The sequence below is a fragment of the Ursus arctos genome, unplaced genomic scaffold (assembly GCF_023065955.2).
Source record: "Ursus arctos isolate Adak ecotype North America unplaced genomic scaffold, UrsArc2.0 scaffold_13, whole genome shotgun sequence".
NCBI lineage: Eukaryota > Metazoa > Chordata > Mammalia > Carnivora > Ursidae > Ursus > Ursus arctos.
Genome location: NW_026622797.1, coordinates 8,871,078 through 8,896,584, shown reverse-complemented (window position 1 = coordinate 8,896,584; position 25,507 = coordinate 8,871,078). Strand labels below are relative to the sequence as shown.

Sequence of the window (25,507 nt, the reverse complement as noted above, 5' to 3'; positions counted from 1 at the left end):
GCAGGTAAGCATGTCTGCTGCTTCAGAGCACCTGCCTCCCCAGCACGAGAGCACTTTGCTGCTCGTTTCTCAGCTGTGCGGTCACCACCGCAGCCAGATTTCCAACTCTCAAAATGCCCAGGAGGCAGGGAGCGGGCTCCTAGCTTTATACGAGGTTCTCAAAACACTGCTGATCCTAGAAGCCCTGGACTTTCAGCAGGCACAGGCATCTTCCTTTCAAGGGTTGGGCATCCTGTCACCACGGCCTCCAGCCTTCTGCTCCGTGGAGTGCCTGTAACGTTTGTCTTTTTAAGACTCTGGAACCTCATATAACAATTTATAGCCATTCAGAAGCATGAATGCAGGATCAGAGGCCACACATTTTTTTAAAAGGTGGGATTCTCCAATAAAAGGGACCAGGGCTCTATAGAGAAATGGATTCCTGGGCTGAAGCAGGGAAGTACAAGATGATCCTGGACCATCTTGAGGTGTCAGAAAGTAAAGAAGTACTCAAAATATAATGGGATCATAGCAAAAGGGCACAGGAGCCAACCTGCAAGGGATCCTCAAGGCAAATCTCAACAATCTGAATAAAATGTAACAGTAATAGATTATAGCCCACAGAATAAAATACCCTGAGTCCATATTAATATAAATAACTGAATAAATGAAGAGAAATTGGATGTGTTCACTAGACTGATACATGTAAAATAAATTTTTAAAAAATCACCATTTCTCAAAAACCACAATAATAACTCTTTCACGCAAAGCCCCTGAATGGATGCCAGACTAGATGAAGTATGGTTAAGAAACAGGATTGTTCCATAGCTTCAAAGTATCTCCTTAAAGTACACTTATCGACTACAAAGGGAAGGACAGAACTCCACAGAGCAGTCTGGCAGACAGTGCCTTGACCAGCATGTGAAGTTAGGACCACCAGGAATAATGCTGCCTCACGAGAGACCCTGGGAGTGCATGGCAGACTCCTGTGGGATTCTTGCCCGAAGAGCAAAACTCAAATTAACTAGGAGAAAACATTACACAGATCTAAGTTGAGAGACCTTCTGAAGAGTTAATGGCCAGTATGCTCTTCCAAAGGGTCGAGGTCATGACAGACAGACTGGGGAGTACGTGACTAAGTCCAGGTTTGAGTCTGGGCAGGATCCTGGGACAGAAAAAGGTCATTAGTGACAACTGGTTAAAATGGAAACTGGGTCTGTATACTGTTCATAGTATTGCATCAGCGCTGACTTCCCGACGGACACCTGGACTATGGCTCTGTCAGATGTTACCACAGGGGGAAGCTGGGTGAAAGACAGGAATTCTTTGTACTACTTTTGGAACATTCTAAAAGTCTGAAATGATTTCAAAGTGAAAAAATACATGGCTAAAAAATTTAAATTCAAAGTATGCAGCTGGGGTGATGATAATGTTCTTTGGTGTCTTGACAAGAGTCTGGATTTTACAGACACATATCTAAACTCAGCAAGTGAGCACTTAAGAATTGTGCACTTCGATGTACTTAAATTTTACATCAAAAGATGAACAAGACATACTGAGCTCTAGTAAATAATATGCATTTTGGGGACAGTATACAGATGTCTGCAATTTACTTTGAAAAAGGTCTGAAAAAGAGGGCTAGAAGGTACAGTGACATGCAGCTGGGAAGAGACAAATAAGTAGCAAAATGCCAAGGATAGAATCTTTTTTTGAAATTTTTCATTAAAAAAAGTTTAGCAAAGGTCTGGGGTGTTGAGGTGGGCTGGAGCTCAGTGCAGGCCACACAGATGGCTCTGCCTATGTTCTTACCATGGAAACAAAGATACTCAGCAGTATCAGCAGGGGTCAATCCAGGGTGAGGGTGAGGGTGGACCCCCCCGCCCCCCCGCAGGACAGGCATGCCAAGGAACTCTTTCCCATGTGGCCCTTGTGCATGCCTGCTGCCAGCCACACTTAACCAGGCACCATGGTTCTCCCCCGCCCTCGTGCACATACAAACATGCGGAGGCCAAACTCTTCTCTGCCAGTCTGAGGTGAACTTCTAAGCTTCTTACTCTGGGTGGGTTAACTCGAGTCCCTGCAACAGTCTCTGTAAGAGACCAGGAAGTTTTATTTTGAAAATTCTGTTCCCCGTTCAAGTTAGGGTCCCACAGGCCAGAAAGGAGAGAAGGAACTGACGACTGTGATCCTGGCATGTTTGATAAAAGAAAACTCACATGAATTGAAAGAACGGTCTTTTGCTCTCCTCTCTTACACAGATCAGTAACCCACTAACTCTGTACTACAGCTCAAAGCTGTAACACACACAGGGAGGGGGCAAAATTAACATTGTGCCCAGGAGCATAATTTTAGATATCTTTAAATGACTACTTATTGGGATGCCTGGGTGGCTCAGTCAGCTAAGCGACTGCCTTCCGCTCAGGTAATGATCCCAGGGTCCTGGGATGGAGCCCCACATCGGGATCCTTGCTCAGCAGGGAGCCTGCTTCTCCCTCTGCCTGCTGCTCCCCCTGCTTGTGCTATCTCTGACAAATAAAGTCTTAAAAAAAATCAATAAATGGCTTACATTATATAACATATCAACATGACATACATAATGCTATATACACCACATCACAGTTTACTCTGTTGTACTACGTATGGTGGAGTGTGCACATGCCACGCGGGACCACCGTGGAATACAGTGCACTACAATCACCACCGTAACGACTGGTTACTGCATACACAGTAAAGCTAGTAAGACAGAACTATAAATCAGAGCAGGTGATTTACAACTCCGAGCGAGAAATTTAAGGGAAAAAGGCATCAGCCCTTGTTTCGGCCCCAGCTTGTCTGCAGCCTTCTCCAGCATCCTCTCCCTTAAAGCGCCCATCGAGTTACCTGCTGGAGCCTCAGTCCACTGCCCAGACTCCTGCCTCTGAAGGACCAGGAAGACTGTGGGACTCAGGAGTGTGGGAGGGGTGAGCCCTAGGCGGGAAGAAGCGCTCTCACAGGACCGAAGAACTTGGGGGCAACAGCATGTCCCTCTCCTGGTTTTGTCTTTGTTGGTTTTGGATTTGGTCTGACAATGCCAGGTAGGGTCACATAACACAGCTAATCTGAAAGTTCTCTGTTTCCAAGCTGACGACGCCTTTCAGGGAAGGGGTCTGCCTATTTTCTCCCCCTCCAAGTCCCTCCTCTTCTCATCTACGGGTTTACAGAAAGAAAGAGACAAATGCGTTCAGTCCCACATGCTCCCACTCAGTGGTTACGTATACAGTGAAGAGAGACCTTAAGAGACATTTCCCAACCAGGATATATTTAATTCTAAAATAGGATAATAAAGGTATATTTGTTTATTTGCAGGTGCACTAAGTCTCTTATCGTTCAACTTGCATACTCAATAGATCCAATTTCCCACTTGAACGCCACCCCGTGAATGCCCAACTGTCCACTGTTAGCTCCACTGCGGGGGGTAGTGATCCAACACTTACCAGCTCAGAGTCATCCCAGCATTCCTCACACTTGAGTCAACCTCCTGCTTACACTGGTGACCAAGCTGTCAATATTTGCTTAACAGGAGAAGAACTTAGGCCTACTGATTGACTGTCTGGTTAAGTCTTTCTTCCTAACTGAAAAGAAGGTTGCCTTCAGGAGCAGGGAGGAGGCAGAAGTGAGCATTGCCCTATGCCCCAGTGTTTCCTTGGGGGAGAAGATCCCTTCGAGAGGACTACCAATTTCACTGGTAAATTGGGGGAATGGGGAGAGAGAAGAGACTGAAAGAATCGCGCTAATTTTCACTTGAAAAAACTGAACATTTACGTGGGCTAGAGGTAGTTACAAGCTGACATCAGCAAGTTCCTGCCCCTGGCTGTTTCCTGCAGCTGGAAAAACCTGTTTAGACAGCCCTGGCTATGGCTATGTTACAAAATCTGGTCATTCAAGAAATGAGTTCAGAGACAGAGGCAGTTTCCCACATCTATTCCCACGAGGGTACTGCGTTCTCACTTTGGGCACTGCTGGCTGACCAGTCACTGTCCAACTGAGGGGCCTCCAGAAGGACCAGGGACTGGTTTCCTGAGTCTCCCAGACTGTTCGTGTTTCTCTACAACACTGGGTCCAGCACACACTGGCAGGCAGCAAACCAGTAACTCACTACTACTAGGTTCTGGGAGGAGTTCCTGTGATTCTTTGAGGTCTTCTCTGACTAGAACCATGCCTTCCAACAGAGAGGATTCTCCTCCATCCAATTCTGGCACTAAGTGGAGGGTCTGTGAAGGCCTGACACAGGTGAAAGGTATCTGTACCCTGGGTTCTGGAAAGACGACACATGGCTGAAATTGAAGGCAGATTCTCTGTGACACATCGTCTGTCACAAGTGGTGGCACACCCTTCACGAAGGCCAGAGAGATGGTTTTTGGGAGTCTGAGAGCACTAACATCGGAGAGGAGGGGCAATGGGAGGATATGTGGGAGAGCCATCACTCCAAGGCACAGGGAACCACCATGGAAAACTTGTCCTCACTGAATGAGAATGGTCTTTTACCCTGTGTATCTAGCTCACTGGCAGAAAACAGGCACATTTGCAGTGTTTCTAAGCACAGGGACAGGCAAAAGCAGCCAGCAGGGCCTGGCTTGCTCTCCACGGCTCTTGCAGACCTTACCCAACACACACACACACCCCTAACACGTGGCCATTAGACACCTCTCACAGGTTCAGAGGATTTAGCTAAACTGTCTGTACATAAGCCACTGTTTATAGAATCTTAAGGTCTCTGATAGCACTGTAACTATTCTTGGTTGGATTAGCACAAACTTTAAGCCACCAGCACGGGAGGGCTGCCTGGGTGGTATCTGTGGGTGTGCTGGTGCCTACAGGCAGCTGGTGGCAAGGCCTCAGCGGGAGGGCAGGGGAGGCCTTCCTGCAGCTCCAGTCTGTGGGGTCACTGGTCAGTACGTGGCACTGTGCTGGTGGACAGGCTATGGTGGCAGGAGAGAAACAGCGCACACCTTGAGCCAACCTCCGACAAAACGTGGCCACATCACAGTTGAAGAGCCCTTGAAGATTCACATGCTGGGCCAGCAAGCCACCAGAGAAATACTTCAAAATAAACCATGTGCATGGTGGCCATTTTCTCCCTTCTTTCCAACCCCAACCCCCCACCGAGAATAATTATAAAGATCAACTCACTTATCGTCTTTCTCATAAATATTTAGTCCAAGGGCATCAACTCCAAGCCAAAGGTCTGTTCCTTTCTTATTTTTTATCTCAAAATAGTTGATTCCATACATTTCCAGGTCCTGAGCAATCTTGAGATACTCCAACATGGCACTGTCTCTAACGGGGAGAACAAACAAGAACACGGTCATTAGTGTGTGCTGTACCCTGAACCGTAAAACCGCTCCCCTATCTCCACAGGCAGATCCGGTGGATGGGCTGACAGCTATGGCTTCGTTGCTGTCCCTCTGTTGGCCATTCACACCTGGGCCCTGAGCTGTCCTAGACGCTGACCACTGATGTACTTCAGACCTTCTGGAAGAACAACTGACTCATGCTGGTTTCTCTGGACACAGACGATTTTCCTTTTAGACTGCCCGAGTAGGCAGTCTTTCTCTTGCCCACAAGCTGCCGCAGGAACGCCCACCATCCGCTTCACTAGCAGCCACCACGTAGGCCTTGAGCTCTTTCCCTCCGTAAAAGATGCTCCAGACAGATGAGAGCCGGACACAATGTCTGTGAGGCCCGAACTGTAAATGAACTTCCGAGGCTGGGGGGACACACGGAACTGCTGCTAATGCCAGGTGAGGACTCCAGGGCAACAGAGAACCTGGCCATTTCTTACACCAGCAGCCACATGTCACATCATGCTCCTCCTTCATGCCTCCTTTGTGCTTCTTTAAGAGCAAGTGTTTCTCACTTGGGATCAATTTCTTCCCACTGTGAACAATGCTCCTGCCCCTTTGACTGAAACAAAGTGTTTTAGACACAAGACCTTCTCTCCTCTAAAACAAACAAGGGAGAAGTCTTCAGGACCTGAGGCTTAAACTAAACTGCTTCTTACCCCCATGCATGAACACCTGGCTTTATTTAAGAAAAACCTTCTGTGCAACTGTTACCTTTCACGGCTCTGCCGCGCTTGGGGCAGCGGCTCGGGAAGCTAACCACCCTGAGGACCCTATCTGGAGTCAATGCCAAGGCAACACGCTGGAGAGGCAGGAGCCAGCCAGCACTCACTTGAGCATCCCGCGGTGCTCGGCATGCCACACCTGGATCCGGTCCTCCCACTGGTCCCTGGTGAGCTTGTGCTGGTCCATGACTCTGGATTGCAAAGGAAGAAAGCACAGGACGGTCACCACAAAGGGCCATGAGAGGCAAGCAGCGGGCCATTGCCCACCTGCAAACCTTGAGTTTTCTTTCAAATAAAACCACCACAAAGAGCGTTTCTACTTCCTAATATGCAGCATTTGGGACAATCAGCAACTTGAAAGATTTAGAATCTAGAATGAGACATATCCAGTCTTACTGGAAAAATCATAAAAAGGTATTTTTTATTTTAAGGGGACTCTTCTTCCAAAAGGGGTAATTTATATGACCATTAGTGAATAAAAACAGATTTAATGGGGCCAAATCATTATACACTAGGGAAAGCTAAGTGTGACTATGTATATAACATAGTCGCTCTTTGTCCCGTGAAGAACAGTCCCCCTTCCTGCTACGTTTATCACAGACCCCCTACAGGCGGATCGGTGCCTGAGGGGAAGGCTATGGTAGGTCAGTAGCTACGAAGGCCAGAGCATGCGCTGGCAAGCACACAGATTAGGAACTTCTCGAGTCCCAGCCTCAAGGAGCACTTACCCTTGTGCTTGCTGACTGCTTCTGCTAACACATACCACTTATGCCCTTCAAGGATACAACCAGTGCTCTCATCCAGGCCTTGTCATCCCTTGCTCACCTTTGGGGGATCAGCCGCTCAGAGCTGAGGTACCCAGACTTGTGCGTGTCTTTGTTATAGTCTCCAAACTTGGCCTGGACCGCATAGGAGCCCAGGAGCACCGCGGTCTCAGGAGGGCAGTAAATCTCATCACTGAGAATGCCCTCCTTCACTTGGAGGAAGAAAAGCTTCTGCGTGATGTCCTGGATGAGCTCCTCAGACACATCTTCAGGGTAGAACTTAGCCCGGAACTTGAATTGAAGTGGATTCTCCTTTCTGACCTCCTGTGCCGACACCTGGACAACAGAAACCAAATGCCATCCGCAAGCCTGGAGGACAAGACCTGCCTTCCCGAACACAGTTTCTAACCATTGGCTCAAAAGGGTCCTGCAGGCCAGTTTTCTGAAGATTACCTTTACTCTGAAAGTCACCTTTCACCACATAAGACCAAAACAGGCCAGTTAAAGTCCTATTACCCTCCCACACTTAGCTGGAAGTCCAGCAGCAGCCAGTTAGTGACCCACCAAGCCACTAGGATGGGCCGCTAACTGCTGGGGAGACGCTCCCAATTCCAGAGAATTCAAATTTAGAAGCTGCCTGCCTAGTGGCCTGTGAGCCTGGCATCTGTCCCCATGGCCAGTCAAGCTGTAGGCCATGGAACCTGCATTTAAAAACTACTCCTGTTTCCTCTCTTCCCGTCCCTAATTGCCCCCAGACTTACTATAGTAATTTGGGGGACGACACAGGTTTGTTTTGGAAAAGGGACATTTTCAAAATTGTGTGGAGAAAACACATTTAAGCTTATTGCTTTTCTTTACAGTTGTTAATGGAATAATTCAGTCTTTGGAGTTGGAAGATAATCTATCACAGGTTCAAACAAAGCAATAACAGGTTCTTACAAAACAGTGAATGATTCATGGTTTATAAGATTAACAATCTCATTGGGGAAAAAGAAACTAAGGTCAACTAAAAGCTAAGCAATTAACCATCATATGCCCCAATGAGTGAGCAGTAAGGAGAAAGACCAGGATCTAATTTCCAACCAATATCCCCCATTTACTGGAAACCTCCAACCTTTTTTTGTCTATAAAAACTTTTACACAAATAACAAGAGAAAAAAACAAAAGAGTGAGGTGCTCCAGTTTCGAAGTTAACAGAGCAGACCAACAATCAAACAACAGCCTGTAAATAGTTAACTCTGACTTACCTTTTTATCAAGTTTCAACCAGGTAGGAAATCCTTTATTATCCACATACTGGAGGCCAAAGTACCACACTTCCCGAAGGCCAATGGTCTTAACCACCTGTGTGAGAGAGACAGCGGGGCAGGGGCTGAAGCAGCCAGGAGAGCAAGGTGCTGGCCACTCAGTCACATGCCTGGTGCATGCCTCCCCTACACCACCCCCGCAGGAATCCCAACCTGTTACTAACAGAGGCTATTCCCCCAGAGCCACGAACAATTTATTTTTAACATACACTTAAGCAGATTCAGGATTAACTTTGAATCTCAGAAAATCTCAAGATCTTATAAATTGTCTTTACTTGGGAAGGCTAATGGAGTACAGAGGAGTCGGGGTGACAAACAGCTGAGTTAGCATGCGCACACCATCGGGCACCACCCAGGGGACATCAGGGAAAGCGTGCGTCCCAGGTGTGAATGTCTGTCAGGTGTGCCCACGTGGAAAAGGGGTTGAAAGTCAGCAGGTGAAGCAATGCAACACCTGGGTGTCCTCTGGTTGCCTGTCCCCGCTTCTCAGTCATTTGGCCCAGGCCTCTGCTTAACTAGGAAGAGGGAAATAGCAGTCCCTGGAAAGGTGGGCGACACACGGTGGTGGCAAGCTTCCAGGGAAAGCAGGGAGATAAGGGAGTTATGCTTCACACATGCCAAGGAGTGATTTAACATTCTTCCAACCTCCAGAAATTTGAAATTCTGATACAGGAAGGTAGAATTCAACCCTAAGTGATAGCAAGGGTTTTGTATTTTAAAATTCTCCTCAGGGTCACCTGGGTGGCTCAATTGGTTGGGTGTCCTTGACTTCAGTTCGGGTTGGGCTCTCAGGCCACACTGGGCTCTGCGCTTGGCGGGGAATCTGAGATTCTCTCTCCCACTGCCCCTCCCCTGCTCGTGTAAGCGTGTGCGTGCTTTCTCTCTCTCAACTGCATGAATAAATCTTTAAAATAAATAAATAATAAAATTCTCCACAGTACTAGAGAAAGTTTCCTGTGGTCCACTACAGACAGAATCCCACACTGGTTATTCTTATGCCTCCAAAAGAGAAAAGCAACCTGCTGAGGACACTTGTTAGACATCATCACGACCGAGTCCCAGAGCTTTGCTGCCCAGTTTAAATCCCATGACATACAATGCTAAGCCTTTATAAAAAGGTTACCATTCTTCAAATACATGGCTTCTATCACATTTAAAGGGAAAGACGTCTGAACACATGAGAAATGACAAAACAGGTATCTGGAGCATTTGCTTAAAATAAAATCTGAAATTCCAGATAAACTCCTGCTCTGAGCCTGTTTTCTCATCTACTGGGGGACCAGATGCTTGCTGGAGCTCCAGGAGCCTGTTCACCATATGCCAAAGATGGGCCTGTTCATTGGCTCCCTCAACCCCCCCCCCCCAAAGAGGGGAAGCAGGGCTCCATCATGGGATGATGTGGAAGAACTCGGGACTCTTCTGTGCTAACTCCTAAGTCTCTTGTGAACCCCACCTAGGTCTTGTTAGGGCAGCTGATATGAAGATCAGGTTTTCTGTATCCAATTCTGCTAATTTCTCACTACCTATAAACCTCCATCTCAACATCTGGATATAAAACCTGCCTTGCCTTCTTCCTCTTTAGGTTGTTTCAAAGCTGTACAAGAAAGCCCCACATATATAAGCAATCTAGTCCTGCACTCCATCCACTGAACTGTAGCCTTAGCCTAGGTCCTAACCAGTTTGAAATGATTTCCTGTCTGCTTGACTCCCCTCCCCATCCCAGTCAAACCCTTGCTGATTTCCATGGCCACAGCACAGACGCCTCTTCTCCCTCCACTATGATGTGGCCAGCCCCCTTCATGAAGCAGATCACAGACTCTGGAAACACGCCATGGACATAAGCCAGGGCTCTGACTCACTCAGTGAAAAGCGTGTCCGTGGGTGCCCCAATCTGCCAAATATCTCTGTGGCATCTTCCATCTCATTCCAGAATGACTGTCTGCAGCGTGTTTCAAAAGCCTTACTTCTATTCCTACGGCTTCCTCGAAACGGCAGAACTGAATTAACCTGCTTTCCTTCAGTCTATTCTAAAGTCTATTCTAAAAATCAATGCTTAAGTCTGCAAAAACACACCTCACCATTCCCTCCAATGTCCTTAGCTTACCCTAAAGCTGATATACATCATGGAAGCAGAATATGCATAGACAAACATAGTGAGCGGATGGCCACCCGCAAAGCAAGAAGAGAGGCCTCAGAAGAAACCAAACTAGCCAACACCTTGATCTCGGGTGATCAGCCACCAGAATTGTGAGAAAATAAATTTGTTTAAAAAAAAAAAAAAAAGAATACGAACAGGTGTGGGGTCTATTCCTTTAGCTCTGTATCAGCGGTGTTTTAAATGACAGTTTTGGAAAGGAAAATGCAGGGACAGGTCTACTCAGCTCAATCTCAAGTGACAGCTGGTACATATGCTTTGATGATGGGAACAATGGGCACACTGAGTCACGACCTTCTCACCATCTCAGGAACTATGGTAGCAGAAAGGCACTGCTCAGGCCCTCCATCAGATCCCTGGACTAGAATCTAGGCGCAGATAAAGCAAGAGCATTGGGGTGGAGTTGGGCCAGTTACTGCATAAGAGACTGAAGTAACTCATGGGGTCGGGAGAAGGATTCAGATTAACTCACCTCTAAAGTCTCTTTCAACCCATTCCATTTAAGGACCATATTTAGCCACTGCTAGTTTGGCCTATGAACAACCTTCCCAGACCTAGAAGGCCATCAGGTAAGCAACAGAGAAAAGGACAGACTCTAAAGACATTAAGAAGAAAATATGCCCAGCCTGGTTGGGGTGTGGGGAAGGAGCCCCAGAAAGCACCCAGGGCATCCACTGAGAACTGGCCTGACCACCCACACACAGGAAGGTGGGATACTCTGTGTCACGTGCTACCTTGGAAGGACATGGAAGGATCGAAAAACAGATCTTCAAAAAGACAAGTATAAGTAGGGTTGGACACTGTGAAGCCAACCCCTGCCCTGGCCCTAACAAGCTATAGAACCTTGGGCAATTCTCTTCTCTCTCTGGGCCTTGATGTCCTCACTTATGACATACAGACTTAGCCGTTTCCAGGTCTGCTCTAGCCTTAACGTTCTCAGATTATGTGGTATTTTTCATGGTAAGTAGACCAAACTGTAAAGAAATTAAACATGAACTGTCAGAGAGCTTCGTGATCCAGGTCTTATGGCTGAAGATGGAGTTCAGGATCTTTCTGTCTCCCACTACTTCCCTTTCCAGTAGCTGACTGGTGGTGGAATCTTACTACCGGTCTTGGGAGGTTGGCAGAGATTTAGGCAGGAAACATGACTTGGGAAGATAGAGGTCAAAGTGGGATGTAGCCTTGCTTTTGTTTAGCACACGGATAAGGGGGCTTGACTTTCTGGGGTGGGGAATAGTAACAGGCGCTTGAATAGGATCGTTGATGGGACTAATGAGCTTTGGAATAATTTAGATACAGAGCTTATCAAAACTTGGCATGTTTATGTGGTTACTACTTTTTAAATAAACTACATCTACTGATTGAGTTCAGGGTCCATTTTTTGTACACCTATTAATCCACAGCTCCATGCTACTGGTAAGCAGATAATCTAATATTAGAAAAATACCTGGCTTAAAACAATCCGAACACCAAACCAGATATATTATTTAGCATTTAGGAACATGTAGAGTTCTGTCAACATGGCACCCTGGATCAAGAAGTGGAGACAATCCTGTGCAGCATGCAGCTCTGTGCCTAGCACACAAGTATGCAGTTAAAAATGTCTGTAGAACTGAACCACCGAGTGGAGAATCTGAAGGACAGGGCAGGCCTCTCCCACTCTCTCCACTCCCTCCCCTCTTCCCCCAGGACCCCAAGGAAACAGACAAGGATCTTCTAAGAGATAGCGGTCTATCTTGCAGAAGTACTTCTGAGGGCCTCTTCACAGTTTCTGAGAAGCAAACACGTGGACAGAGGAAGGCAGACGGAGGCAAGGGCAGCTATATGGCTGCGACATCAAAACTATAAACCAACCTAACCTCTCTGCTCTAAAAATTGCTTGAGGAAAGCCCAGCACTCATTTATAGGCAAGAACTCTGGGGTGACCGAGGGGCTCCTACTCATCCCTGTTCTAACCACTGACCCACGTGGCACTCAGCTGGCTCCATTTAACTTACTTCCGGATCATCTTTCAGGAGAAACCTTTAGATTGTTGCCCCAAGTCCAGCCTCACCCAGAGCAGTAAATGCCTTTACCCATACTGGGTAAGGCAGAGTCAGGGATGACCTCATCACGGCAGCACAGGGAGAGCTGAGAAGGTGTCCCCGCCTACTGCAGAAGGCCTGGAGTGCACACAGCAGCACCAGTGCTGGCTCCTGGGGCTACTGCACAGAGCTGACCCAGCACTTGGGTGGATTAACCTACTGGGCGCTCACTTTGGGGGATAAGAAGGAGGTATCATCAAGCATGGGAGGGAATCATTGATACCTTTTAAATTTGCTGGAATTCTACCTCCCACGTTTCCCAGTCAGCACCCACCCCCATTTCCGGGTTTGATGCTAGGGTACAGAACATCACCTCTCCTATCAGCAGGGCCTCTCAGGGAGTCAGGCTATAGCTCAAGGGACTTGTAAACTCATGTCTGCTCCTGTTGCCTTCTTGGATCCTTGGCCCCAGAGCAGAATTTATTCAGCTCAGAGAAGCAGATCTTGTTCTAAAACTTGGAACTGTTCCATGGAAAAGTTATCACAGCTTTCCTGGTGCCTCACGATTATCAAAACTCTGCATTCACGTTCAGGTCTCAGGAAGAAATACTCAAGAATGTAGATGTGCTGTTGCCCAGCTCGTGGAACGGCATCTGCTGACACCTGAGGGAGTTCACAGATCCTGCAGTTGGGCATGGAACTTATGGCCTGCTCAGTTCCAGCCGGGCCCTCAGGCAGTGTCTGACCCTGACCTGCCAACCAGATGGCAGGAGATGGCTGGGGTGACCATGAAGACCCCTGTGGGTGAGGGGATGGGAGCCAGAGCTTTTAGATGGGTCACTGTGCTAAGACTTCAGAGCATTTCCTAAATTTCCTCTCACAGGGCTGTGAACACTCTACTTCTGTAGAGTGTTTACAACAGTGTGAACCCCCTGGAAGGAGGGGAAAATGTCCTCCTCTACAAAGAGAAGTTAAGCAGCAAACCAATACACTCAGCAAGATTATTCAGATTTGCAAGGACATTTTTCCTAAATGGGAACTCTCTCCTAAGCTCAGAGACCAACCTGATCAAAAAGCTGTTTTCCTGTTGTATTTGGCTGGATGGCGAACTCCAGCTCCGCATCCATGGTGGTAACTCGGACATTGATCTAAAAAACAGAACAAAATGAATTATACTTAACTTAGTGTTCCTTTCTCGCAATAATCTGAGCCTTCTGCAAAAATGCAAACCTACTTAGCAACACGCAAGAGTCAATTCCTCACTGACATCCATTCTCATGCTGTCACAAATCACACATGCACACGGTCACGCACTGAAGCCAACAGTAGATAGCTGGTGAGTCTCAGCACTGCACACAGTTTGGACTCAAAGGCATGGCCTCTTTGCTTTAATAAAGCACATTCACACTTGAGTCTAGGCTGTTTTTCTACAAAACTACTTTGATAACCATTAACATATTTTTCCATGCTCGTATTAACCCTCATGACAGCCAAGGAAGCATCAGTGACTGGGGTGGTGAGCCTCCTCAAAAATTCCGACCAAGGCAGTAAGTGAAGGGAGGAGAGAAGGTGCAACATACCAGTGTATTTAGAAACACTGGAAACTAAACAGTGGAAAGAAATGGTCAGATGACTAAAAACCCATCAAAGAGAATATCCTGCAGTAATCTAAAATGCCGATTATGAAGATGGTAGAAACATGGAAAATTGCTTCAGGAATGAAAGACATGACAAGCAAAATGGTACACACCCCCTCACAGGAAACCTGTAAGAGCCTCTAGGCAGAGGACGGAAGTAAAATGGGAGGAGGGACCTATCATGGGATGGTCAGGTCACAAGGAACTGAAGTGGGGTGAGAAGGGGCCTTAAAAAAAGTCTCTAATTCCCATTGAGTTTGTTTAAAAAATTCACTTCAAGGTAGTTTTCAAATTTATCACTTAAGACTCAAATTTACTAGCATATGAAAAACAGACACATCTACTTTGTATCACTGTCCCGAAGGAAAACACCATAGCCACTAAGATTAAGAAATGTTCGCTTTTCACCATTTTTCAAGTGAAATATGTAAGTAGTTGGATAGACATATACCCTAAATTCTTCCTGCCTCGAATGTAAATATCACAAGGACACAGTAACAGGACTAAGACTTAGCTGACAGAGGTCCAAACCTCCAGCCAGTGCAAGACACACATTCAGCGCCCACACTAGTTCTCACTCTAGGAACAGAACACGCCTTCATGGATTGTTTCTTCTAACCCTCAAGACTGACAACTAAGAGATACTTTGACACAAATCTATCTTTTAAAGGTTCTCTGGCTGACAGTAAAGAGAAATGAGGTATAATTTTCCAGGATTTCAAGAAAGTCTCTCCTCCAATTTCAAGTTTACAAAGATGAAGCATATTTTAAATTCTTCAATTGTATTAAAATATAAAAACCTAAGTTTCTTCCTTTTCCTGCCAGCAAGAATTTATTTTTTAAAAAATCACAAAGTGGCTGTTATGAAGCATAAAAGATAAACAGCTTTCTCAATTATGGTTCCAAATGCACAATATTAGAGATGAAAAAGCAGCTCCAAAGTAAAATATTCCAGGAGACAAATGCAGCTCCAATTATATACTCATAAGCCCCCAACGACACATCACATCCAAAACTAAGGTGGAGGGGGGGTGTCAACAATTACAGGGCCTTAGATATGCTTTGCTGATTAACTGATTGCAAACTGATTAACAGGAATATAGAAAAAACTATTCTAAGGTTTGAATCAGGTTCACATTTGACTCAAAGTGTACACAACTCTTTGAAAAGGCAAATAAGAGGATGGATGTAGCACGCCAGTAGTCCGTAGAAAGTAAACTTCTTAAAAATTAAATGGAGAAGGTCTGCCTAACCTCTATGAACTACACCTGCCACCACAAAGACCTAATCTGCCATCCACTGCTCCTACATGGCCATTCTGCCCAGTTTTAGTTGGTCTGATCTTTCCAGAGAATTCTTTCTGTGAGCCCCAACACCCACAGGCTATCATGAAGCCTGGTATATAACCTCAAACAAAGATGGCAAGCCTGATGATCAGGTTAAGTTTTTCTGGCATTGCAATAACAAACAAAACTGGGACAAAGAATAGGAAATAAGTTTTTCTCCGTTGTCTGATCCCTTGGCCCTGTCAAAAGGAGTAATTCCCAGATCTGATTTGGGGACACATCAGAATTTTTCTTATTTTCAAAAATGCCCCTAAAATCAAAAGTTGATTTTTATCAATATATGTGTATATTCACATACAGTGTGCGCTCTACAACCCTGAGCTAAGAGGCTGAGATGAGAGAACTCATGAACCTCGACAACACGTGGGAGAATGGTACACTGGCGGCCCGCGGCTGAGCTCCTGGGCATCACGGGCGTGCATGCTCCTGGACTAGTCACTACCCTCACTAGTGTTTCTCACCAGGGGCACGACTGGCACTCTGGGCGCAGGCATTCCTTCTGCAAACTATCTCAAATGCACCCCTGATGCCACCTACTAAACACAGGTGTCCTCAGTCGCCAGGGGAATCTAAAAGTGCCCCCCCACCATTTCCACATGCTCTGTGAGGAGAAGGGAGGTTGCCACCCAGACTAAGGACCAAAGCAGGGCACTTCCTTCATCAGAAACAGGTTAAAGAGTTCCAGGTTTATAAAGCCTGTGAAGATTATTTTCAATGTTATAGATATTTAATAATGAAATACAGCATAAACTTGTATCAAAGTTTAAAATTACGCATTTAGTCAGATGACAGGACCATTTATATACATATTTTGGTCCACTTATCCAGGGGCTTTAAAAGAAATCAGATTTTAGCAATTAAGAATCAGAAATTTAGCAATCAGAAAAAATCAGAATTTAGCAATATCTAAATCCCAACTCTCCTTTCTTGAGAGTGAGAGAGAGAGAGAGAGAGAGAGAGCGCGCACACTCATGTGAGCTAATAGGGTGGGGAGGGGCAGAAAGAGAGGGAAAGGGAAGATCTTAAGCAGGCTCCTCCCCCAAAGCAGAGACCTGAGCCAAAATCAAGAGTCCGACACTGTAACCAACTAAGCCGCTCAGGCACCCACAACTCTCTTTTTATCTTTATCTTGAGTTTCCATGGTAAGCAATTGTTTTTAGAACCTTGATGGAAGCCGATGCTCGTATCTGCAATGATGCCACAGAAATAAAGGGGGCCTGTATGGTCCTGCACAATAAATGTGAGGATGGTCCCACCAAAAAAACAGAGGTCAACAGGCTTAAAACATATCCAAACCCCCCCCCCCAAAACACACACCCAAACCATGTGCAAAGGCTGGGAGAAAGAATGCGTGTTTTGCAATTTTTATTGTGTTGGTAATTACCCCCCATCATACTTCTTATCAAAGGCAACATTTGCTGAAGGCAACAAAATCCCACAGTGGTATGTGGTACAGGTGTGTGAACAAGCAGTTAGTCATGAAAACCGAACCCCAAAAGGCAGTGTTTCTCTTGGGCCTGACAAAATACTGAAAACCTTTTAAACATTCTGCTTTGTTTGGGGATGATGGTGGTGATTAAAGTTTAGTTTTGCGCATGTACCCCCCCAACACACCATGCGGCTGAGAGTGTAGATGGTAGTTTAATTCAGGTCTCCTCCACATGCTACCCCCACTGAAGCTAAGGGACAAAGCCATACTGAAAGCTCTAAAGTGTTAAACATAGAAGGAACCAGACTTAATTGTACCCCACCATGTGTAATGGGAATTCATAAGTAAGTTAGATAATGGAGTTAACAACAGGATTTTAAACTCCACAGATTAAAAATAATGAGGTCTTCCTCCTGCTAGATACTATGTCAGAATTTTAGAACAAGAGGACTTGCCTTAGACCCAAGTCAAAACACGTTAAATGAAGATGCCTGAACCCATGCAGGGAAAGGTTTGAGTATAATGCCTATTTTCCACACTGGCCATATTTAGCAGAGAAATCTTTCTTCTTTCTGCCTCACGAGCCCAGCTTAGTAGGGAGTTGTGTTTCATTTCAGTAAGACAGGACAGGCTTCGACTGCTAACGTATCAGTATATGCTGCTAGTCTGTATCTGAGAGAAATGTTTTAAAAACAAAAATCGGAATGAACTGAAGTTTTATTTCTAAACCAAGAACAAAACTGGCCAGTAAAAATTCCTAAATCTAAGCAAAATGCCTGCACGCTTTTGGTTCTTGACCACGACTACTGTTCCCCAGGTATGTGCACTGCACCTCTAGAAAATGCACAGGTTATTTGATACGGGAATTTATAACACAGAAACCTATTTTTGCCTTAGTTAATGAAGTTAATGAAAACCTAATTGTAATGTTGTCTCTGTCCTCCCTCTGCTTAATCATCTACTCTTTAAAAAATTCTCTTTGCTGTTCTTACAGGTTAGCTCAGCTCAAGACTGTGACACAACAAGCCAATGAACCATAATAGCTTCATTTCACTGTTCCCTGCCCGACCCAGTTAGTGGGCACCTGGCATGCCTTTGGGGCTCACTCACTCTACAAGGACCAATCAACTACCTACTGGGTGCCCCGGGCATGGGGGGGGGGGGGGCTGCAACAAAGGGAGTCAGACCACCCCTGACCTTCAGTCACTTATAAGAGAGCAAATAGAGATGGGCCTCGAATAGCTCCCATTCACCATAGCGGTTTCCAAATGGGCCCAACTCTCAGAATCCCCAGAGCAGCCTTTCAAACAAACACCCAAGTTTCTGGGCCTTAGCCCAAGAATCTATATATTTTTGAAGCCACGCAAGTAAGGACCAGCTGAATTCAGGGATCACTGAAACAAAGGCAAGAGAATGCAGCCAGGGTCCTGAGTTTGAGAGCTGATGCTGTAGCCTGAAGACTTCCTCCCACTGGGCATCGCCCCCCTTAACTGCAAGCCAAGGGTTTGGACTATAAGTTCTGAGGTCCTTCTGCCTCTGAAATGCTAGGTCTAGAGTCCAACAGCACAAGGGGAGGTGTGGGGGTGCAATGAAAGCTGGAGGCGTGAGAATAGGCGGGTTGACGACTCCTTCTTAGGGAAGGTGTGGATGGACTGCAAAGATTCATGAGCAAAACAGCTAACTGTGATACTATTAAAAGCTGGCCAGGAGATTGTTTTCATGGGGAAAAGAAAAGCTCACACCTGTTTTCACATGTCCAGGAGGGAAAATGCAACTCTCTGGCTGGACACAGTAGTACAGGTTTTATTGCTCCAATGCAACTGACATCTCTTTTTCCAGTAAGAGAATGTAAAGGTGTTAAACCACAATCTGTTTTTTAATTAAACTCGGTAACGATTTACACTTTTAAAAGAAAAATAAATCCATTGTCCCCTTTGCTTACACCCCCAAAAAACTGAGCAATCATGGGCACAGGACTGACAGCAGGTAGGCGGCCAGGACCTGCCTCCCTAGGCATCCCAGCCAATCCCTGACCAGTGGTCCGCACCTTGAAAGCCACTTCCCCTCATTCATAGAATGAAGTGCTGTAACTGGAAACATTTTATCTGTAAGGGATCTCCAAACTGTAACATTCTAGGACTTAAAAATTATCTGAGTGGCTTCTGACACCATCCAAGTCAGTGGCTGTGCAGTTCTCTCGAACATCCTCTGAACTTCCCAGGGAGAGGGACAAAGAGGTGATACAAAGGGGGTTATTTTGAGGTCACATAAGTTAAGGTTGGTTCTGTTTCCTTTTTCTTTAACAGAAAGACTTCTGAGTGTTCTTGCTGTGTTAATGTCTTTGTCACGAAATCCCAGGATGCTGTCCTAGTCAGGATTCCCCGGGACCATTCTACCCACAGAAGTTTCTTCCACAGAATATCCCAAAGGACCAGTAGGGAAAACGTATTTCAGCATCTTCCCAGTTTAATTTGATCAAAATAGTATCTAAAATGCCTTCTAAGAGTCAGAGATGTGAAAAAGAGATGACAATGAAATACTGTGTTTTACTTCTAACCCATGTGTGACTGCTGAGTTCTGGGCATCCAATTACCTCCCAATTCTTTCCCTTGTTTTAGTAAATAAATCTCGTCATGCAATTTTTCCTTTGGGAAGTGCCCGTTTCCTTCTGAGATACTTAAAAAAAAAAAAAAAAAACTTGGTATAAGATTACCTCTCTAATCACACTTTTTACAGAATTAACTCATACTGTACTAAAGACCAAAACAAGAAGGAAACATTCAAAAGACCAATTCCTCCACAAACTTTACAGGCAAGCAAGCGGGTATGTCTCCACAGACAAGGCAATCAGATCTCATTTTTGTAGCCAGAATACTGCAGGGGGAAAGAAAGTTTACAGTGATTTTCCTACGTACTTAAGAAGCAGGAAAACCATTTAAAAATAGGGAAATACAAATGATTGCATTTGAATGTTTGAATTTCAAGCAGTGGATTCAGTGCTAACAGATTAGTCCCAATACTATCACACCTACATTTACTCAAAAATTAGTCTGAGTAGAACTATCCATAGAACTATCCAAGCACCACCAAGATTACACTGAGAGCTTGACCTTTCATAATCACTTAAAAATGTCAACGCTGTTTTCCAACATTCCAGTCCTCTTCCAAAGGTGCCACTTCAGCAACTTCCAACAGCTTTCAAATATTTGGATAAGACATTTCAAATACTTAGAAATGCTCTGATAGGAAGTAGATGGAGTAAACGATCTCCCACAAATGGGGGAAGCAGGGGAGTGGGACAAGGAAAAATTCTCACAACAGATAATAAATGAGTTGTAACAGTTTTCTGAGATGCTATTTTGGTTTACGTAACTGAATAATTATAGACTGTTGTATTTTGATTTTCATGTTGAGTCATTATGTGCTCTTTTTTAATAACAGCTTTGTTGAAATATAACTTACACACAATTCACCCATCTAAAACGTGCAATTCAGTGGTTTTCAGCAGAGTTATGCAACCAGCACCACTATCTAATTTTAGAACATTTCATTCCCCTAAAAGAAACCTGGTGCTCATTAGCAGTCACTCCTCCCAATACTCCTCCTCCCCAGCCCTGAGAACCACCAATCTACTTTTTGTCTCCACAGACTTCCATTCTCAACACTTCTTATAAACATGTGGCCTTTGTGACTTAGCATGTTTGTGAGATTCATCCACGTTATAGCCTAGTGCTTTGTTCCTTTTTTATTGCCAAACAATATTCCACTGTATGGATACATGGCTTCTGTCTACCCGTTCGTCAGCTAATGGACATTTGGGTTGAATATTTTAGTAACTAGGTCCATGTTGCTTTAGTGATTGTAAAAATATGAAACAGCTGGAAAACAATGTCATTGAACTAGTCAATTTGGTATTCAAATTGATAAGAATAAAAATTCTTTAGGAGGAAACAAAGAAGAAAATGATTTATTTAAAAGATTTTATTTTTAAGTAATCTCTATACCCAATGTGAGGCCCGAACCCACAACCAAGATCAACAGTCACATGCTCCACTGACTAAGCAAGCCAGACAACTCAAAAAATTCTTAAAAACTAAAATTCAATTTAAGTTTACTGGTTTTTTTGTTTTGTTTTATTTTGACAGAGAGAGACAGCCAGCAAGACAGGGAACACAAGCACGGGGAGTAGGAGAGGAAGAAGCAGTCTCCCAGCCGAGCAGGGAGCCCGATGCGGGGCTTGATCCCAGGACCCCGGGATCACTCCCTGAGCCTAAGGCAGACACTTAACGACTGAGCCACCCAGGCGTCCCTAAGTTTACTGTTTTTAGTTGTAAATGAAAATATTCTGTTTTCAGGAAGAAGGTCCCAGTTGCCAAACAAACTGACGTGAACACAGTAGAAAACACTGACTCCTACTCTCTCCCACACTTACTCTCCCGAAGCCAGCAGTACTCCAGCCACCATGAATTCTAGCTGACTCCTTCACAAATGAGGGAAGACAGCTGACAGCTGTCCCACCAAGGAGCAGAGGTGAGAACTCAGGCTCTTGTTCAGGGTTCTCTCAAGTAAATCATGATCTTTCCCTAATTTTTAAGTAGGGGCTGAGTCTTCCATTCCACATTTAATTTCAACGGTGCCGAGCACGTTATAGCCAGTCAGCACTCAATTTAAGTACATACACATACACACACACACACACACACACACACATTTAATGAATACTACCTTTATATTTTAGACTTTCCTGGATTAACATAAATGCCCCCAGAGCCCTGTCCATTGCTGCACAAAGAAACGTGGCAATATCAGACATGTTTTATGAAGTCTGGTGTCACTTAGGAATGGTTTAGGAAATCCAGCCAGCCGCACCTTGTAACTATTCCCGGGGCCCTCAGTGCTCCTCCGAGGCAGTGGTTCCCAAACCTGAACATGCAGAAGAATCACCTAAAGAGCTTGTTGACACAATGGGGCCCAGAAAAGCTGACTCAGTAGTTGGGATGGAGCCCATAAGTCTACAGCTCTCCCAAGCTCACAGGTGAGGCCACCCCGGGATAGCCACTGTGCTCATCAGGGAAAGAGATTACTATCCTGAACACACAAAAAGCCTCACGGCCTTTTGGCAAAATTAATGCATTTATTGTCACTATAATCCATTATGTGAAAACACTTTACTAAATTTTCATTTACTAGAACTAGAGTACAGTTACAGACTTATGCTTGCATATCCCAAATACTCCATATCCCAACAGACGGACCCCCTATCTGGTAGTCTCTCTGGATCCTGATCTTATCTTTAAGATAAAAATCAAGTTATTATAAACAAGACTCCAACTTGATAAATCGTAACATCAGCTATGACATGCAGTGATCATTTTTCACAATGGCTGGCTAACAAGTAACTAACTTCTATAAAACATTACCATTAACTTAGCAAACCTTAATCAGCTTAGCACAGAAATGCAGACACATGAATTCAGCCAAGGAAGGCAAAGTTGGAAAGCCACAAAGGCAAGTGGATTTTATTTTTTAGCTCTTCTTCCATATCACCAGCCCTTTTTAGGGGGTCAAAGTGAAGGCTACTATTTAAAAGAAACTTTGTTTCTGCCTATGATGTAACATGTTTGTCTTAGTTAAATGGGCACTGCTGCTCCCAGTAACAATGTTTATATAAACAACAAAATTATACAGAAGTAGTTGCCACTGGAAATCCATTGACCATATTTTACATTGTTATAGTTTCTAATAAGCATATAATTTAGAAGATCCCAACTTTTATTCAAGAGAGACAGTCCAGAAGCCACCCTGTTGTTGTACACCATTCTTTTCAGAATAGAGGCCAAAAGTAAAACCAACATGTTGCTACGGGAAGGTATTTACCAAAACAGCAAAACAGAGAAGACAAGTAAAATAGAAACGAGGTCCTTAAAATACGATTTTGCATTAAATGGAGTAAGGCCACAGTGACCTGATATGGCACGGGCACCAACACCACGGGTCCTCAGAGCAGAGGAGGCAGGAGTCCCTACTTAAACGTGTTCCCACCACCAGCAGCAGCCACGTGTCACCACACGCCCAGAGCAGGCTGGGCTCAAAGTTTAAAATCCCAGAGATACATGTCTAAGTGCTATCTCTTAACACCAGACTTCTTGAGGTTTATTGACCTTTCCAGAACATGGAAATAACAGTATAAATACATCTCATTAATAAGATACTGTTAATGGCGAATCTGTAGATCAGTGGATAATGACTTAACAATATTGCTATTCTTTCAAGCTCCTCTGTATCTTACATTCAAACTATATCCAATTACATCATTTTATACGCTCTTCTCTTTCAAGATTAAAGAAACTGAGAGTGGTGGTGAACAAACTGGCTTGACTGTTAGGCACAGGAAAATTTTCAGATGCCAAAGAAAACTGGTCACCTAGCTTTGAAAATGTAAAAGTCTGGAATTAATTAGAACAAAAACGGTCAGGCAGTTCAGTAAAAATTCTGTGTCTCACCGTTTTGTCTGTAGCACCACAAACCACTGAAGACGGATGGGTAGAATAGATATAATAAGGCTCATGTTCTGATAAAGTTTTCAAATAGTTATACAAAATTTGGACAATATACTAGACTTTTATTGCCTAGTAATAGGAATAATAAAATCATCAAATGTTAGGGCTGACAGGAGTCCACTTGTAACAACTCCGATAACCAACAACTATATAGCACTTCTACAGAGGTCAAAGTGCTGACCCACAGTTCTCAGTAATTCCCATAACTTTCCTAGGAATCATGGATGGGTGGTCCCACTATTCCTGGGAATATGAAGTACTGAAAGTCACAGAGGACTGGCTGATGTTGCTGGTGGCTGTTCTCTGGTCTCCTGGTGCCCATCACACAGCTCCAGATATTCCATTCCTGGTGATGGTGGTCACTTCCCCAGCAGGACAATTTAAACCTGGCTACTTGTGGGCTGATGCTAACAGTTAATGGAAGACTGAGAATGTCCCATAGGGAGTATCTATCAAGAAACCAAGAAGCCACAACCTCAGGCTGGGTCATTATCCTTCTGGATTAAAGCAATCCAGTACCCTCCCCTCCTATTCCTTCTAGATGGGGGTGTAAAAAAGCAGTCACTGGTCAGCATCCGCCCAGGTGAAAAGTAAGGTCATAACCACAGAGTTCAATGACAAATGAGGCAGCTCAACTCCATTATAAACCAAGGAGCTGTAAGTCGAGCTTCTCAGTTCAGGTTAAGCACAGTCCTTAGTTTTAGGAAATGTGAGTTTAAATTTTAAAATGGAATTATGGGGGTGGGTATGCCAGGCCACTGCCTCCTACTCCAAGAGCGTTGTGACACCATAGGGTAGACGCCTACCTCATATTAACAAAGAATTCAGTATCACGTTAAGGAATTTTGAAGGTAACTTAATCACAAAAGTAAACACTACATACTCCTCGCCACCTTTCTTAACTCTCCTAAAATTAAATTCTCAATGTGCATCAGCCAATAATAGGGCAGGGCACTGGGGCGCCTGGGTGGCTTAGTCAGGTAAGCATCTGCCTTTGGCTCAGGTCAGGCTCCCTGCTCAGTGAAGAGTCTACCTCTCCCTCTGCCCCTCCCCCCTGCTCATGTGCTCCCAGGCGCACGTGTGCGCGAGCTCCCACGCTCTCACAAACTCTGCCTCTCTCAGATAGATAGATAAATAAAATCTTTAAAAAATAAATAACTAAAATAGGGCAGGGCATTAACATGAAAGCTGGGTCTTGGGATTTCCAAAGAACTTTGATGTTTCAGGTATCTACATGTTATATCATTTTTATGTTATAGAAATGTACATGTTGTTAACAACTAAAGTAGTGACAAGGTCCAACTATTTTGTAGGCTGATTCTAAGTGGGTACTGCTTGGTGAGAGGGGAAAAGTAATCCTCTCTAACCACTTTCTTTCTTTTTTCTTTTCTTTTTATTTTTTTTACGATTATTTATTTATTTATTTAACAGAGAGAGCGAGCGAGCACAGGCAGGGAGACTGAGAGGAGAAGCAGGCTCCCCACTGAGCAGGGAGCCCAACTCAGGGGCCCTGGGATCACGCCCCGAGTCAGAGGCAGATGCTTAACTGACTGAGCCACCCAGGCGCCCCAACCATTTTCTTTTAAAGGCTGAGGAAACAGGCCCAGAAAGGTGTATGCAACTGCCTCAACTTCTAATAATCAGCTACTAAAAACATTTGTTTATATTTATATGGCTCTTAAATGTTATACTTAGTGTCTGCCAATATAAGTCAATGGTTTTAAATTCTGAACTGAAAACTTTGTTCCAAATTCCAGGTTGAAAATGATGTAAAAGTATATAGATATTAAAGGAAGAGCCCAGATCAACTAATATCCATCACAGAATTTCAGGAGCATGTAATGAAACCCCAGGTCTTTCTAAATGGCTCTTTCTGCCTCTGAAAGTAAGCCACTTCCTGCCCCCAGACCCACTTCCTGTCAGGCAGGACTGCATACAAAAAGCCGACAAACCAGTCCTGTTTGTAGTCATTATAACCAGAGAAAATCACAACCTCAGAGTTAGAAAGGAACTTTTTCTGAGCAGCCCCATTAAAAAGGTCAGTTCCCTCTACTTGAACACGGGGCTGGGAACATTTCATGCCGAGCCCTCGCCACTGCTCATGGGCTCAGGCTCGGCTTCTAGAAAGAGGGAACTGAGGCAGGAAGAAAGCTTTCCAGACATCTGACAAATGAAAGGGTCATCACTCTCACCCAAGTTTC

General features: G+C 44.7%; 1 protein-coding gene across 2 annotated transcripts in view; it reads right to left on the bottom strand.

Moving 5' to 3' along the window:
* The window catches only part of EZR (ezrin), a 49,621-nt gene that overhangs the window by 11,406 nt on the left and 12,708 nt on the right, over positions 1 to 25,507 (bottom strand). Inside the window, exons 3-7 of one of the 2 annotated variants that reach the window (XM_026505150.4) lie at positions 13,399 to 13,482; positions 8,097 to 8,192; positions 6,911 to 7,185; positions 6,193 to 6,276; positions 5,149 to 5,295 (exon numbers count right to left, since the gene is read on the bottom strand). In XM_026505150.4, coding sequence (XP_026360935.2) covers positions 5,149 to 5,295; positions 6,193 to 6,276; positions 6,911 to 7,185; positions 8,097 to 8,192; positions 13,399 to 13,482 — 686 coding nt within the window. Of the gene's footprint in view, positions 1 to 5,148; positions 5,296 to 6,192; positions 6,277 to 6,910; positions 7,186 to 8,096; positions 8,193 to 13,398; positions 13,483 to 25,507 lie in introns of those variants that run through there. The other variant, XM_048225926.2, reaches the window with a different exon arrangement.